This window comes from Coregonus lavaretus, assembly GCF_964263955.1.
Source record: "Coregonus lavaretus genome assembly, chromosome: 23".
NCBI lineage: Eukaryota > Metazoa > Chordata > Actinopteri > Salmoniformes > Salmonidae > Coregonus > Coregonus lavaretus.
The window spans coordinates 36990371-37007820 of NC_140010.1; the positions used below are offsets into that span (position 1 = coordinate 36990371).

Consider the following 17450-nt stretch of genomic DNA (forward strand, 5'->3'; position numbering starts at 1 on the left):
GAAGGTGAACCATCGCCTCAGTCTGTGGTCCTGAGCGCCATGCTTCACAGTAGGGATGGTTCCAGGTTTCCTCCAGATGTGACGCTTGGCATTCAGGCCAAAGAGTTCAGTCTTGGTTTCTTCAGACCAGAGAATCTTGTTTCTCATGGCAAACTCCAAGCGGACTGTCATGTGCCTTTTACTGAGGAGTGGCTTCCGTCTGGACATTCTACCATAAAGGCCTGATTGGTGGACTGCTGCAGAGATGGTTGTCCTTCTGGAAGGTTCTCCCATCTCCACAGAGGAACTCTGGAGCTCTGTCAGAGTGACCATCGGGTTCTTGGTCACCTCCCTGACCAAGGCCCTTCTCACCCGATTGCTCAGTTTGGCTGGGCGGCCAGCTCTAGGAAGAGTCTTGGTGGCTCCAAACCTCTTCCATTTAAGAATAATGGAGGCCACTGTGTTCTTGGGGACCTTCAATGCTGCATAATGTTTTTGGTACCCTTCCCCAGATCTGTGCCTCAACACAACCCTGTCTCGGAGCTATACAGACAATTCCTTCGACCTCATGGCTTGGTTTTTGCTCTGACATGCACTGTCAACTGTGGGACCTTAAATAGACAGGTGTGTGCCTTTCCAACTCATGTCCAATCAATTGAATTTACCACAGGTGGACTCCAATCAAGTTGTAGAAACATCTCAAGGATGATCAATGGAAACAGAATGCACCTGAGCTCAATTTCGAGTATCATAGCCAAGGGTCTGAATACTTATGTAAATATGTTTTTGTTTTTGTTTGTATTATTTTTTATTTGCAAATATTTCTAAAAACCTGTTTTTGCTTTGTCATTATGGGGTATTGTGTGTAGATTGATGAGGAAAATGTTTAATTTAACCCATTTTAGAATAAGGCTGTAACGCAACAAAATGTGGATAAACTAATTACTTTCTGAATTGACCTCAATACAAAACCTAGGAGGCTTATGGTTCTCACCCCCTTCCATAGACTTACACAGTAATTTTGACAACTTCTGGAGGACGTTCTCCAACCTATCAGAGCTCTTGCAGCATGAACTGACATGTTGTCCACCCAGTCAATGGATCAGAGAATGAATCGAGTACTGAAAGCATAAGCTACAGCTAGCTAGCACTGCAGTGCAAAAAATATGGTGAGTAATTGACTCAAAGAGAGAGAAAGACAATAGTTGAACAGTTTTGAACAAATTAATTACTTCAAAAAATAAGGAGAAGCGAGAGAGAGAGCTAGCATAAAAAAATATATATATATATAATTGTTTTACTTTCACTTACTTAGCTAGGGAATGCAGCTAGCTAGTTTAGCCTGCTCAAACACCCGGCTCAAGCAGAGATGCTATGTTAGCTAGCTGGCTATGGCTATCCAACACTGGAACTCTTCCAAGTCAATGTAAGCTTTTGGTTTTATTAATTTATTGCCACCGGGGCCCACCGGTGTAACTGCTAAACTGCTTTCTGACTGTACACTGTACTGCATGATTGTAGCGGGTTTACTAACGTGTTATTTCTAGTAACTATGTTGACTATGACGTTCGTTAATATGGTGACACAACGATGGAGGCTGTGTGTAGTGGTTAGCAGTTATGGTACATTGTAAACGTTCATTCGTAGGCTAGATTGTAGCAGCCTCATGATGGGTAAGGGAAATTAGAGTATCATGTAGTAGCTAGCCTAAACCTATTAATGTTACATTGAGCTGGGTGAATGGAATATACAGTAAATGACAGTCATCTAATATGCTGTAATAGAAATAAGGCCATGCTCATCCAAAAATAAAAATCGTCCTCCCCAATTTTAAACGGCACCGACCGCCACTGCTGCATACTTAATTTTGCTTGTTCGAGTAGGCTATCCATCCCCATTTTGAAAGAACGCCCCTCGTCCAATTGCCAAAGACATGCGCCTCCAAACTATTCAGTCCTCCAATAATGCCATATTCAACGGCAGATTGACAAAATTGACAGTAGCCTAGTGTTTTGTATAGAGGTGGGAATGTTATATATAAAACTCTGACTTGTTCTGTTGTTTAATAGTGCCAAGTGATTTAAAATGGCCACCTCATCACCTTCCCCACCCACACCTGTTCCAGAGCGGTTACTAACTATTCTACAACAACTTACCAATGAGGAGTTGAAGACATTTCAGTGGTACCTGAAGCAGTCTGTTTTGGATGGCTCATCTCCCATCCCAGTTAGCAGGCTGGAAAATGCTAAAAGAGAGGACACAGTGGATCAGATGGTGCATAGCTATGGGGAAGCTGGTGCTCTGGAGATCTCACACCATATTCTGCAGAAGATGAAACGGAATGATCTAGCTGGTAAGTTAAAGACAGACTGTAAAATAGCTCAGGATTCATACTGTATGCTTGAGCCTTTAATCATTTTAAAATGCAAATTTGATTGAAACCAGACATGTTTGCCAACTTGGAGGGAAAGAGTTGTTATGGAGGGAATATATTTTCTTTAATTGCAGCACCACTACCTCCTTCTTTGGAGGACCACATTATCATACATTATTTAGTCCCTCCAAAATAAAACAAATGCAGACCTCATTGACTGATCAATACATCAATTAATATACATGTTGCTTTGTCTAGGTCCAATGTCAGGGACAGACCACCAAGCCACAGCAGGTGTATCAGCCACACCACCCACACCCAGCCTGAACACAAGCACCGTACCAGTTCAGGATGTTCAGGATGCTTCTGCAGATCTCTCCAACCACACTGAGCCTGGAGACCATGTTAAGGAACATACACTCACTGCTGTTAACTCTACAGATTATGGTAAATAATATAACATCTCACACTATGGAGAGAGGTATTCAATACAACTATATGTCTTCTAATTTCTTTAAAAAAATACTTTTGTTTTTTTGTCTTTGCATTCCCAGAATGTAGTATTAACGGGTCGTATTTTACAACTTCATATTAGATGGTTCCTCACCCTAAAAGCAGTGTATGGGCTAGGAAAAACTGTAATCTATGGTTCAGTTTTCTTTAAACAGCCACTACAAACTTCAGCTGACTTTCGCCACTGCTAGCAAAACATTTATGGGAGTGATCGGGGTATGCAGTGCCTTTTAATAATTTCATGGCCAAATCACTTTCATTGATGTTTAACTAGCGGTGGCTAAAGTTAGCTGAAGTTTGTAGTGGCCGTTTATAGAAAACCAAAACATGGATTACAGTTTCGTCTGGCCCCACGCATCTCAAGTTCGTATTCTGTCTTTAATAATAAATCAGTCCCTCCAGAATTTCGCACCATTTTTATAATATACATTTGCGGGCAAAAATGCTTGACTTCGCTGCAACAATTCTGACATTTTGCATGGCAATTTGCAATATTTGTGTCCAATTTGTCACAGAAATGCACTGCCAGAGGAAAGAGTTTGGAGATGTGTAGCTTTAGCAAACCATTTGAATGGAGGAGCATGTCATGGCTAATCTGATGTGAACCAAATGAACAGGGTGGACAGGCTTCAGCGTAGAAGGACGTCGGGAGGTTGAAGGCCGAAGAGTGTGATCGTATGAGATGGTCGGACTGCGATAGCATCTGGTTGTGGCGGAATCGTGGGGTCGGGTAGAAATGGTGACTGTGTCATGCATGGGAAATCCCGGTAGGAATCCAGACAAAGGCCGAAGATCAGGGAAGCTCTGGGACGTGGACGTGGAGGTTTCTCTGCATGATCTGCTGGTGGACCGCAGCCGAGACAGGAGATGGTTGGGACAGTGGGGCAGAGGAAGTTGCTGTGTTGGATGGAGGCTTGGCGGTGTCGAGGGGGTAGGTTGTGGAGGAAGCAGCAGAGGCTGGGAGGTACAGTTCAGGGAGAGTCGTACTGCTGGAAGCTGCTGGGCCGTCAGCGGAAGCTGCAGGGACGTGAAGTCTGTGTCGGATGCCAGGTCATAATCTGTGGAGGCTGGGTGAGAATCCAGGTCCGGAGCTGGTTTGGGCTGAGTTGGTGGTTGTGGAATGAATATGTGGCAGTGGAGGTGGCAGGGGATGACATCATGGTGGACCTCGGGAGCGTGGTGTCTTCAGATTGGTGGGCAACATGCGTGGAGGTGGATGTGGTTGTAGCCCCGGGCGGGAGGGGAAGCTGTAGTAAACCAATGGGAAAGAGGGAGAAGTAGTTTAGTGGAAGAAAAGGGAGGGAGAGAGCAAGATAACAAGAGAGGGAAAAACAATCATGGCAGAACATAATGATGGCAGAAAGCCAGTCTGAGTCTAAATAGTATGGTGGCCAATATATGGTTGGTTGAAAATAGCATAATGCAACAATCTGATGACATATGATACTATGTGTGGCCTGCCCTCACGTGGGCTGAAATGAATGGCATAATGAAATGTGCCAAACAGCAGAGCTTTTATCAAAAAATTACTCTTAACATGGAAGAAGGGAATACGGGATTGTAGGGAGAAATTCTTAGAACAGATGAGATTCTGCGTCAAGAGTAATTACTTTACCGCCGATGGATGAATATCCGAGACTCAGCTGCGATGGTAGGCGGCACGGCCTCTCGAGTCCACCGAGGAGTGGGGCATGGGGCTTGCATGTGGCCGGGAGATGTGCTGGTGCATTTGGGGAAGGGCCGTGAATAGCAGAGAAATGCGCTCAGGAGAGCATGCTGGTGCGCTCTTGAGAATGGGCCGCGGACGCGCCGGGGTGCAAAAATGTCTCTCAGCCTAATGGCAAAACATAAACAATAGCATGAGATGAGCTATAAAACAACGCCTTTTTCTCTCTGACCCATGGCAAGAAGTGTAGAATTGCAGGAAATTAGCTTTAAAACTGCAAAAAAATTGAGGTCGGTGCCCCGGGGCCCCAAATGGGGTAGTCCGGGCCTGGGGAGGAGTTCTAAATAGTTTGATTGTCAAGCGGGGAGGAAATGTAAATTGTTTCATTTGTGGTCTTTCCTCCTGAACTTTAGTTACGTTACACATGACACAATTTTGTAGTGTGGCTAGCCACTGGATGGCTCTGAATGCACTGTCAGCATGCAGTCAAAGCTACTAACCACTTGTGGACCTAACTAGTGCTTGCAAATCTTATCCTGATGTCGACAGCAGTTGAGAGTTATATTCATATATAGCTAACTTAGCTAGCTAACATACATTTCGAGAAGACAAATTATATTAACTGGCTAGCTAGCTAGCTTTAGCAACATTTTCAGTGGTGGCCAATGAGCTAGCTAACCAGCTAGCAAACAATGCAACAAAAGTATAATTTCAGATTTAAAAAATACTCTAACAAGCTCTGCATTTTAGTAATCAGTACCCCTTGTGCACTGTTAAATTATTAAGCCACTTAAACAATTACTTTTTTTATGAAAACCCTCAGTTTTTGCCATTGTCCGAGTCTGGTTGGATTTGAGCCTGGTTACCGACAGTTGCTATCCACCGGCTTAGCGAAGGGTAAATTGTTGATTTGCACACAAAAAATGTGAACGCAGAATCGCAAAATCATGGAGGGACTGATAAATGAATCGCTAAACACAATCAAACCTTGATTATACCTAATCCTAAACTGAAATTGTATATCCATTGTCAGGTCCTTCATATGAAGATGTTGAGAAGTACCAACATAAATTTCAATACAAACTGAAGGACAAGATTCAGCATGTATTTGAGGGGGTGCCAAAACAGGGAAAGAAAACACTTCTCAATAAGATCTACACAGAACTCTACATCACAGAGGGTGGACGTGAAGAGGTCAATAATGAACATGAGGTAAGACAGATTGAGATCGCATCCATGACACCAGCAGCAACACAAGAAACGTTGATCGAATGCAATAACATCTTTACATTTGTACGTGGACAAGACAAACCTACCAGAACTGTGCTGACGAAGGGAGTCGCTGGCATTGGAAAAACATTCTCTGTACTTAAGTTCATTTTGGACTGGGCTGAAGGAAAAGCAAATCAAGATATCCAGTTCATATTTTCACTGCCTTTTCGAGAGCTGAATTTGGTGAGGAAGAAAATGCTGAGTTTAGTGGATCTTGTTCATGAATGCATCAAAGAGGCAAAAGTGATTGAGAAGGAATTTCTCTATCAGATTTTCACAAAATTACAAGAATCAGGAAACCCAAACTACAATGAGAGCAAGTACAAAGTTCTATTTGTCCTTGATGGTTTAGATGAGTGTCGATTGCCTCTAGACTACAAGAAGAATGAGAGCTGGGATAAAGCTACAGAGCCAACCTTAGTGGATGTGCTTCTGAAATCCCTCATCAATGGGAATCTGCTTCCCTCTGCTCGCCTCTGGATAACCTCCAGACCTGCAGCAGCCAATCAGATTCCTTCTGGGTGTGTTGACCAGGTGACAGAAATACGAGGGTTCAATGACCCACAGAAGGAGGAGTACTTCAGGAAGAGATTCAGTGATGAGAATCTGGCAAACAGAATCATCTCACACATTAAGACATCAAGGAGTCTCCACATCATGTGCCACATACCAGTCTTCTGTTGGATCTCAGCTACAGTTTTGGAGCGCATATTGAGTACAGATAAGAATGGAGAAATACCAAAGACTCTGACTCAATTATTCCTTGGTTTACTGGTGTTTCATGCTAAACAGATGAATGAGAAATATAATGAGAACGGCGAGGGAGATCCACACTGGGATAAAGATAGCATTATGGCACTGGGAAAACTGGCTTTTCAACAGCTAAAAAATGGCAACCTAATTTTCTATGAGTCAGATCTGCAAGAGTGTGGCATTAATGCCAGAGAAGCTTCGGTTCGCTTGGGAGTGTTCACACAGCTCTTCAGAGAGGATTATGGGCCGTTCCAGGAGAAGGTGTACTGTTTCGTGCATCTGAGCATCCAGGAGTTTCTGGCTGCATTGTATGTATTTCTATCATTCAACAACAGCAATGTAAACCTAATGAACGAAGACCTTTCTGCCATCAGAAAAATTCTTAGGAAGTTTACATTAAAACCTGCCATCACCTTTCACAAGAGTGCTGTGGATAAAGCCTTACGGGGTAAGAATGGACACCTGGACCTGTTCCTCCGCTTCCTCCTGGGCCTCTCACTAGAGTCCAATCAGTCTCACTTACAAGGCCTACTGACACAGACAAGAAGCATGAGAAGCAGCTCTCAGTGCCATGAGCAAACAGTCAAGTACATCAAGGAGAAGATCAGAAAGAATCACTCTCCAGAGAAGTGCATCAATCTGTTCCACTGTCTAAATGAATTAAATGACCATTCACTAGTGAAGGAGATCCAAAACTACCTGAGCTCAGGAAATGTCTCCAGAGAAGAACTCTCACCTGCACAGTGGTCAGCTCTGGTCTTTGTGTTACTGACCTCAGAAGAGGAGCTGGTTGTGTTTGATCTGAAGAAATACTCCAGATCAGAAAAGGGGCTTCTGAGACTGTTGCCAGTAGTCAAAGCCTCCAGAACATCACTGTGAGTTGAAATCATACTATATTATAATCGTCAGTCAGAATTCAATTATATTATACATGTGAAGAGTTTATTTCCAAAACGCTATATCCACTAATTTTTCACATTTGTGTTTTTTCATCAGAAGTGATTGCTAATGGGTACCTTCATGTGTGTGTAAAATATTACTGTTCTCAAATTTTTCATTCATAGATTTTAGATGTGTATGAAAATGTTTTTTTTTTTATATCCATTGTTTAGCTGGAATGGAATGTTCGTATCCTGTATATTTGATTGTGATATGTGGTTGTCTCACCTAGCTGCCTTAAGATGAATGCACTTACTGTAAGTCACTCTGGATAAGAGCATCTGCTAAATGACTAAAATGTCAAATGTAAACATTTTACAGATCTCATATTACTGTATTGATTTTGTATATATATATTGATGTCACAAATGTATCATTTGTACATTTCTTTATAGAAAATTTATTTATTTGTTACATTTGACTGTGTGAAACCTAACAGTACTACTTATTTCTCTGAGAGTGAAGCGAATATATACAGTGCCTTCAGAAAGTATTCATACCCCTTGACTTATTCCACATATTGTTGTGTTACAGCCTGAATTCAAAATGAATTTAAAAATAACTGAATTTTTTCTCACCCATCTACACGCAATACCCCATAATGACAAAGTGAAAACATGTTTTTAGAAATGTTTGCACATTTATTGAAAATGAAATACAGAAATATCTCATTTACATAAGTATTCACACCCCTAAGTCAATAGTTTGTAAAAGCACCTTTGGCAGCAAGTAGAGCTTGTGAGTCTTTCTGGGTAAGAGCTTTCCACACCTGGATTGTGCAACATTTGCCCATTATTATTTTCAAAATTCTTCAAGCTCTGTCAAATTGGTTGTTGATCATTGCTAGACAACCATTTTCAGGTCTTGCCATAGATCTTCAAGTAGATTTAAGTAAAAATGGTAACTCGGCCATAGGAACATTCACTGTCTTCTTGGTAAGCAACTCCAGTGTAGATTTGGCCTTGTGTTTTAGGTTATTGTCCTGCTGAAAAGTGAATTCATCTTCCAGTGTCTGGTGTTAATCAGACTGAACCAGGTTTTCGTCTAGGATTTTGCCTGTGTCCATTCTGTTTCTTTTTTATCCTGCAAAACTCCCCCGTCCTTAACGATTACAAGCAAACCCATAACATGATGCAGCCACCACTATCTTTGAACATATGGAGAGTGGTACTCAGTAATGTGTTGTATTGGATTTGCCCCAAACATAACACTGTATTCAGGACAAAAAGTTAATTGCTTTGCCACATTTTTTGCAGTATTACTTTAATGCCTTGTTGCAAACAGAATGCATGTTTTGGAATATTTCTATTCTGTACAGGCTTCCTTCTTTTCACTCTGTCAATTCGTTTAGTGTTGTGGAGTAACTACAATGTTGTTGATCCATCCTCAGTTTTCTCCTATCACAACCATTCAACTGTAACTGTAAAATCACCATTGGCCTCATGGTGAAATCCCCGGTTTCCTTCCTCTCCGGCAACTGAGTTAGGAAGAACGCCTGTATCTTTATAGTGACTGGGTGTATTGATACACCATCCAAAGTGTAATTAATAACTTCACCATGATCAAAGGGATATTTAATGCTTGCCCTTTTTTTTTTACCCATCGACCAATAGGTGCCCTTCTTTGTGAGGCATTGGAAAACCTCCCTGGTCGTTGTGGTTGAATCTGTGTTTGAAATACACTGCTCGACTGAGGGACCTTACAGATAATTGTATGTGTGGGGTACAGAGATGAGGTAGTCATTCAAAAATCATGTTAAACAATATTATTGCACACAGAGTGAGTCCATGCAACTTATGTGACTTGTTAAGCTAATTTTTACTCCTGAACTTATTTAGGCTTGCCATAACAAAGGGGTTGAATAGTTATTGACTCAAGACATTTCAGCTTTTCATTTTTTATTAATTTGTAAAACTTTCGAAAAACATAATTCCACTTCAACATCATGGGGTATTGTGTGTAGGCTAGTGACAAAAAATCTCAATTTAATCAATTTTGAATTCAGGCTGTAACACAACAAAATGTGGAAAAAGTCAAGGGGTGTGAATACTTTCTGATGGCACTGTAGCATTTAGCAAAAAAAACATGATTATTTGTCTCTCTGAAATGAAACCATCAAGTGATAGTTTAAACAAATACATGTCTGTCATTGAACAACACCATGCCATGATTAGATAGTGAAAAAACACACCAATCTCTTTCATAATTTCTTTAAACAATCAAAGCTAATTTACCAACATTTCTGAAAATGGATATATAGCGTTTTGGAATTAAACTCTCCAATGTTCATTATTTTCACAATTTTATCAAATTATAAGCTACTTGTTCACTAGATTTGTATAACTGTGATAGTTTAGTATTTTACCTTTCATAGGCTGAATGGATGTAACCTCACAGAGAGATGCTGTGAAGCTTTAGCCTCAGCTCTCAACTCCTCCCACCTGAGAGAGCTGGACCTGAGTGACAACAACCTGATGGATTCAGGAGTGAAGCTGCTCGCTGCTGGACTGGATAATCCGTACTGTAAACTTCAGACACTGAGGTTAGTTTTCCTGTATTAGTTCACATTTGGATAGTTCTTCATATCCACATTTATTCCCCTTTCAGCAATATCAGACTAATGTGTTTGGTCTCAGCCAAATGTAAATGTCATAGTTAGGCTACTTAACTACATAAGAGAACATTTGATTTCAAATCTATTCTACAGTATACAATTCTATTTTCAAGATGCTATACTTATTATATTAAATAATGTGATCAATAATTGATAGGATTATTTAAAATATTCAAATATATTTTAAGGAAGACATACAAAGCTTCCATTTTCCCCTTTCACTACTCAAAGATTTAAACACATGATACACTCTGCAGGTTGTCATTTTGTGGAGTCACAGCGAAAAGCTGTGCTTCTCTGGCCTCAGTTCTGAAGTCAAACTCTTCAAACCTGAGAGAGCTGGACCTGAGTGACAATGACCTGCGGAATTCAGGAGCGGAGCTGCTCTCTGCTGGACTGGAGAATCCACACTGTAAACTTGAGACACTGAGGTCAGTATTCCTGCATTAGTTAACTAGTTCTTATGTTATCAACCATATGTATAGAGGACAACATCAGACTAATCTGTCAGCTGAATTTAAACTTCATAGTTATCTAATTAGATAACAGAATATTTGATCATAAATTAAGATGCAATATTTATTACATTCTAATGTATTTAATTATAATAATATTATTATTATTACCAAATATAATTATTTTTAAAATACAAATGTCACATTTTAAGTGATTGAGGAAGACATACTCAGCTACCATTTTACCCTTTCTCCACTAGAGGATGTAAACTCATGATAAACTCTGCAGGTTGTCATTCTGTGGAGTCGCAAAGAAAGGCTGTGCTTCTCTGGCCTCAGCTCTGAGGTCAAACCCCTCACACCTGAGAGAGCTGGACTTGAGCTACAATCACTCAGGAGTGAATCTGCTCTCTGCTATATTAGAGGATCCCTGCTGTAAACTGGAGAAACTCAAGTATGTTGTAACATTAGAGCATTTTCTCATGTATTGCTAGCCAAACATCCAGTAACCAGTATGAGAACAGACCAGTAAAGTTGTGTGAGAACAGCTAAGTTAGTAAAGTTATGTGTTTGAAGCTCTTTCTTTGTCTCTGTTGCAGTGTCCATAATGCACTTCATATATGCACATGCTTGCATTCATTTGTGTGTGTTTGTGCTTGTGTGCATGTGTGTGTGTGTGTGTTATTCATTTGCTTTTCCTACAGCATGGGATCCGGAGATTTCGCAACCCAACCAGGGCAAATTAAATGTGAGTGTTGATTGCTGGGACGAATAATAATATGCCATTTAGCAGACGCTTTTATCCAAAGCAACTTACAGTTTTTTTTTTGTGTATGGGTGGTCCCGGGGATCGAACCCACTACCTTGGCGTTACAAGCGCCATGCTCTACCAGCTGAGCTACAGAGGACCTTTATCCCATTCATTTCCATTGTACACTTGCTCTCTGAGCTTACTGATGGACACATCTGAATAAAAAAATATAACTGATCAAAGTGTTTGTGAAATACAGCCATCTCAATGTTTGATTATGTAAATTCAGCATTTCAAAGTCGCTCCTTCCCTCATTCACTATAGAAAATATCAACGTGACTTAAAAATAGGATAGGTTATGATGGCTATGGTTTTCGTAATTGCTCAACTAATCATTGTAGCCTAATGGCAAGCAGGAATTGGGCTTCAAGTAGGCCTACAGATATTATACAATCAAATAATAAAACAATTAAAAATAATTAAACATGAAGTAGCAAGTTAAGCGACATTACCATAGACCTAATATGTTGACCTTTAGGTTATTGGCAAGGCTACAGTGAAATCCGTGAGCTTTTAGATAAAACCTATAGGCCTAATATGAATATTGAAGCAGCTCAGATGTAGCCAAATGGCTTAATACTACGATATTTAATACCAATTTAGCCTAATAATTTTGTTTTTCCTTTCTTTTAAAAAAAATGCATCCTTGCTTCGCTTGTTTATAAAATTGCAAACTTTTTAGGCTATTTATATTCAACTATAAAGTTTTCGGTGGTCACAGAGAGACAGATAAACATCTTAATTCTATGTTTAGCTGAGATTTTATGTGTGTAAAGTGACGCGGGATTTAACGAGACATTTAGCTGTTTTACTGAATGGTCTGAGGCAGGCATTAGATTACGAGCGATTTCAAGTGCAGCGTTAATAAAGACGGTTTTGGGAAATGGCTCAGAAATGTCCAGATGCTCTTACGAAGGTTCTAACAATGAACTTAGCCTTAAGATGCTTTTGGGAAACCGGGCCCAGATCTTAATAATTTTTAGCTGGACCAATATCTACAAAAGGCAATAAAGAAAAAGAAAATCACTGACAATTACACACCTTATACACAGGGGTTAAATTGGGCGAGGCCCGGCACCTACAGTATGATCCCGGTGTCATGTAAAAATCTTCCCAGCGTGAAATAGTTCCCAATCGTTCTGACTGTGACATAATGCTGTAAAATTTCTCCCAGCGTGAAAATGTTCCACAAATTCAAACTTTGATAACACTGGAGGTATGATCAGGGATGTAGTGGAAAAACAATAAGTGGGTAAACGATGATTGCCGTTCGGGGTGAATTAAATTTCAATACATTTTTGCGCAAAAAGTGGTCAAACGTTCACGCAAAATAAAAACTGTGGTTTAAGGGTGTTTACGTGCATTTACCCTCCACTACACCACTGGGTATTATAGACAATAATACACTGTAAAAAAAATTAACTGAGGTAGCCCAACTCAAAAAGTTTTTTTTAACTAGTTCCACAGTCTTTTTGATTTACCGAACTTTTTTTTATTGTGGATAGTTGGGGGAAAGTTAAATCAACTCAAAACCATGTTTTTGTTTACTCATGAGACCGTTGGAATGTTCCACTTTGACTCCTTTCTAGTTTCCGTCATGATCCAGTTAATTGACTAGACAGTGGGTTCATTTAGATATTTGTATACTAAGCACAGACCAGATAAACAGGTACAACAATCTCACTAATGGTGAGAACAAATCCACATATATTATTATTATTTTTAGCTATATCTGGTTTTAATGCATAACATTTCAGCCTCTGAAATGTATGTTTTAATTGTAAACCGGTCCCTGACAAGTAAACTGAATAAAATAAAGTAAAATGTAACTGGGAAATATGTTTAGGCCAACACAATATTTTAAGTTGGGGTCTCTGCAAACTTAACTCGTTATGTGATCAACTCAGCCATTACGGTTAGTAATTAATGTTAGTTATAATTGTTTAATTCAACCAACATTTAGCAAATATCATTGAGTTAGTGGAGTATTCCATGTCTCTCAATATTTTTCTCAATTTTAAGTCCAGCCAACTTGGACATTTAAGTTTTTCTTAGTTGCTTTTTTTCATTGTTGGATAATTTGATGAATTGTGATCAGTTATGTCTTTATCTCCCCATTCAGATGCACGTGATCTCACACTGGACCCAAACACAGCACACAGACGTCTCTCTCTGTCTGACGGGAACAGAAAGGTGACATGGGTGGATGAGAAGCAGCGGTATCCTGATCACCCAGAGAGATTTGGGAACTGTGAACAGGTGCTGTGTAGAGAGGGTCTGACTGGGCCTGGGCCCTGTTACTGGGAGGCAGATTGGAATGGGGAATGGGCTGTTATAGGAATGGCATATAAAGGAATCAGCAGGACAGGAGGGCGTAAAGACTGTGTGCTTGGATACAATCGTAAGTCCTGGAGTTTGGAGTCCTCTAATCACAGTAACACTACCTGGCACAATAATAACTGCAATGAGTTTCCTGTCCAATCCTCCCCTTACTACAGAGTAGGAGTGTATCTGGACTGGCAGGCCGGCATTCTGTCCTTCTGCAGAGTCTCCTCTAACATACGGACACACCTGCACACATTCCACACCAAATTCACTGAGCCCCTCTACCCAGGGTTTTATGTTGGAAGTGGCTCCTCAGTGACTCTGAGGTAAAAACTTTGCATTAGGAAAGCGGGAGTCTTGTTATTATTGGTGTTTGTAAATAATGATATTTGTAGAGTGTTTTGTGAAATTGCTGACACAACAACTCTGCTTCTGTTGATCTCAATTACACTGAATGGCATTTTCTGAATGGAATTTTCATGGTACATATTCTTCCATGAACTCTGTGTGACCGATTATCACAAATTCAACATGACACTGGAGGTACAGTATATTACAGACACCAGGATTGCAACCCAACTACAGAGTAAAGTCAACCTGTTACTGGTGAGACAAATACACAGACAGAGACAGCTACAACTCCAAGTAGTGCTACTGGTTACACTCAGAACACTGTTGATGCACAAAAAAACTATACCTGATAGATTTTGAACATTGACTGTTGAGAGAAAGACAAAAAGACTCACTACCAAAGGGGAAAAAATACCATTGGATATATTATTTTGCAGAATGTATTGATATTATTAATTGTTGGAAGAGAGTAAGTATTGTTTATTAGGTAATTCTGACAGTTATCCCTGTATACACTGTGATCAGTGTGATTATACTATTTTTATGTTATTTGAAGATGTCACACTTGAAATAAAAAACTGAAAAAATTTACAGGTGTAGGATATTAATTTGATCACTCTTGTGTTGCTGCAGGATTATTTTCCTGCTGTAGCAAACTGGCTCAAATTAAGATCGCAGGATAGTTATTCTGCAACAGGGTGATCAAATTAAGATCCTACATCTGTACTACAGAACAGAATGAAACAGAACACACACAGAGACAAAAATACAGGTGACCAAAGGGTCACTGAAGGGTACCTTACCCGAATGGGTGTGTCCTGCCAAGCCTCCTTGCCATGTTGGTTGTTTCCCAAGTCCCTTTCATTTGAGGAAAGACTGAACAACTGTCTTACCACAGTTTATATGACAGCAACATCAGGAGTTTCGTAAACATACCTTTAGCAATTAATTATTCATGATTTTCCTATACTAAAACAACTTATATTATTCATGCCATGTTGATTATGTGAAAGGGAAACATGGAGATATTTGTTTAAAATTATATTTGTTTAATCCAACAACCCAAGGGCATCTGGCCCACGCTAGCGTGTGAAGGTATCCCGTGTGGCGCAGTTGGTAGAGCCTGGTGCTTGCAATGCCAGGGTTGTGGGTTCAATTCCCAGTATGAAAAATGTATGAACTCATTACTGTAAGTAGTTCTGGATCATCTGCTAAATGACATTTAACTGAGCAAGAGTAAGGCCTATCGTTTGTGAAATTTGAGTATTTATATTACAAAATGTTTGACCATCATGTGGATTGTATTTATGTTATGACATGTTTGACCACCATGTGAATTGTATTTATTGTATGTTATGACATATTTGACCACCATGTGATTGTATTTACTGTATGTTATGACATGTTTGACCACCATGTGAAGTGTATTTGACTCTTATGTGAACTATATTCAGATATCCAGGAGAAGGTACCTGATACTTTAGTATACATTCTAAAATGTAAATCCCAAATATGTTTCTGTGCTGGTATATTTGTGGAGAGGTTGCATGCAGTCAAATCAAATCAAATCAAATTTTATTGGTCACATGCGCCGAATACAACAGGTGCAGACATTACAGTGAAATGCTTACTTACAGCCCTTAACCAACAGTGCATTTATTTTAAACAAAAAAAAGTAAGAATAAAACAACAACAAAAAAAGTGTTGAGAAAAAAAGAGCAGAAGTATAATAAAGTGACAGTAGGGAGGCTATATATACAGTAAAATAAAGTGACAGTAGGGAGGCTATATATACAGGGGGGTACCGTTGCAGAGTCAATGTGCGGGGGCACCGGCTAGTTGAGGTAGTTGAGGTAATATGTACATGTGGGTAGAGTTAAAGTGACTATGCATAAATACTTAACAGAGTAGCAGCAGCGTAAAAAGAATGGGGTGGGGGGGCAGTGCAAATAGTCCGGGTAGCCATGATTAGCTGTTCAGGAGTCTTATGGCTTGGGGGTAGAAGCTGTTGAGAAGTCTTTTGGACCTAGACTTGGCACTCCGGTACCGCTTGCCGTGCGGTAGCAGAGAGAACAGTCTATGACTAGGGTGGCTGGAGTCTTTGACAATTTTGAGGGCCTTCCTCTGACACCGCCTGGTATAGAGGTCCTGGATGGCAGGGAGCTTTGCCCCAGTGATGTACTGGGCCGTACGCACTACCCTCTGTAGTGCCTTGCGGTCAGAGGCCAAGCAGTTGCCATACCAGGCGGTGATGCAACCAGTCAGGATGCTCTCGAGTGCAGGGGCCATCACTGCTAACACTGTACGCTACACTCATAAACCATTACTAAGAGGGCAATTTTCTATGTATACTGTAGCTCGTAGCCTAGGGTTAGGGTAGCACTTACTATTTCACCTGGATGGCTATTTTAAAGTGTTGCTTGTGTACAGTACCAGTCAAAAGTTTGGACACACCCACTCTTTCAAGGGATTTTCTTTATTTTTACTATTTTCTACATTGTAGAATAATAGTGAAGACATCAAAACTATGAAATAAAACATATGGAATCATGTTGTAACCAAATAAGTGTTAAACAAATCCAAATATATTTGAGATTTGAGATTCTTCAAATAGCCACCCTTTGCCTTGATGACAGCTTTGCACACTCTTGGCATTCTCTCAACCAGCTTCACCTGGAATGCTTTTCCAACAGTCTTGAAGGAGTTCCCACATATGCTGAGCACTTGTTCGCTGCTTTTCCTTCACTCTGCCGTCCGACTCATCCCAAACCATCTCAATTGGGTTGAGGTCGGGTGACTGTGGAGGCCAGGTCATCTGATGCAGCACTCCATCACTCTCCTTCTTGGTAAAATAGCCCTTACACAGCCTGGAGGTGTGCTGGGTCATTGTCCTGTTGAAAAACAAATGATAATCCCACTAAGCCCAAACCAGAGGGGATGGCGTATCGCTGCAGAATGCTGTGGTAGCCATGCTAGTTAAGTGTGCCTTGAATTCTAAATAAATCACAGACAGTGTCACAAGCAAAGCACCCCCACACCATAACACCTCCCCCTCCATGCTTTACGGTGGGAAATACACATGCTGAGATAATCCGTTTACCCACACCGTGTTTCACAAAGACACGGTGGTTGGAACCAAAAATCTCAAATTTGGACTCCAGACCAAAGGACAAATCTCCACCGGTCTAATGTCCATTGCTCGTGTTTCTTGGCCCAAGCAGGTCTCTTCTTCTTATTGGTGTCCTTTAGTAGTGGTTTCTTTGCAGCAATTCGACCATGACGGCCTGATTCACACAGTCCCCTCTGAACAGTTGATGTTGAGATGTGTCTAAAGACTTGAACTCTGTGAAGCATTTATTTGGGCTGCACTTTTTGAGGCTGGTAACTAACTCTAATGA

At 40.4% G+C, this 17450-nt stretch overlaps 1 protein-coding gene across 1 annotated transcript; it reads left to right on the forward strand.

Annotated features, from left to right (window-relative positions):
- Positions 1–2064: 2064 nt before the first annotated feature.
- Positions 2065–15529, forward strand: LOC311098609 (NACHT, LRR and PYD domains-containing protein 3-like; the record flags this gene model as incomplete). Its single annotated transcript, XM_084139141.1, has 8 exons — positions 2065–2332; positions 2612–2800; positions 5566–7432; positions 9871–10038; positions 10368–10541; positions 10855–11019; positions 11270–11313; positions 13499–15529. The coding sequence occupies 8 exons, from the start codon at positions 2065–2067 to the stop codon at positions 14029–14031; spliced, it is 3408 nt and encodes a 1135-aa protein (XP_083995267.1). The 3' UTR covers positions 14032–15529.
- Positions 15530–17450: the final 1921 nt, after the last annotated feature.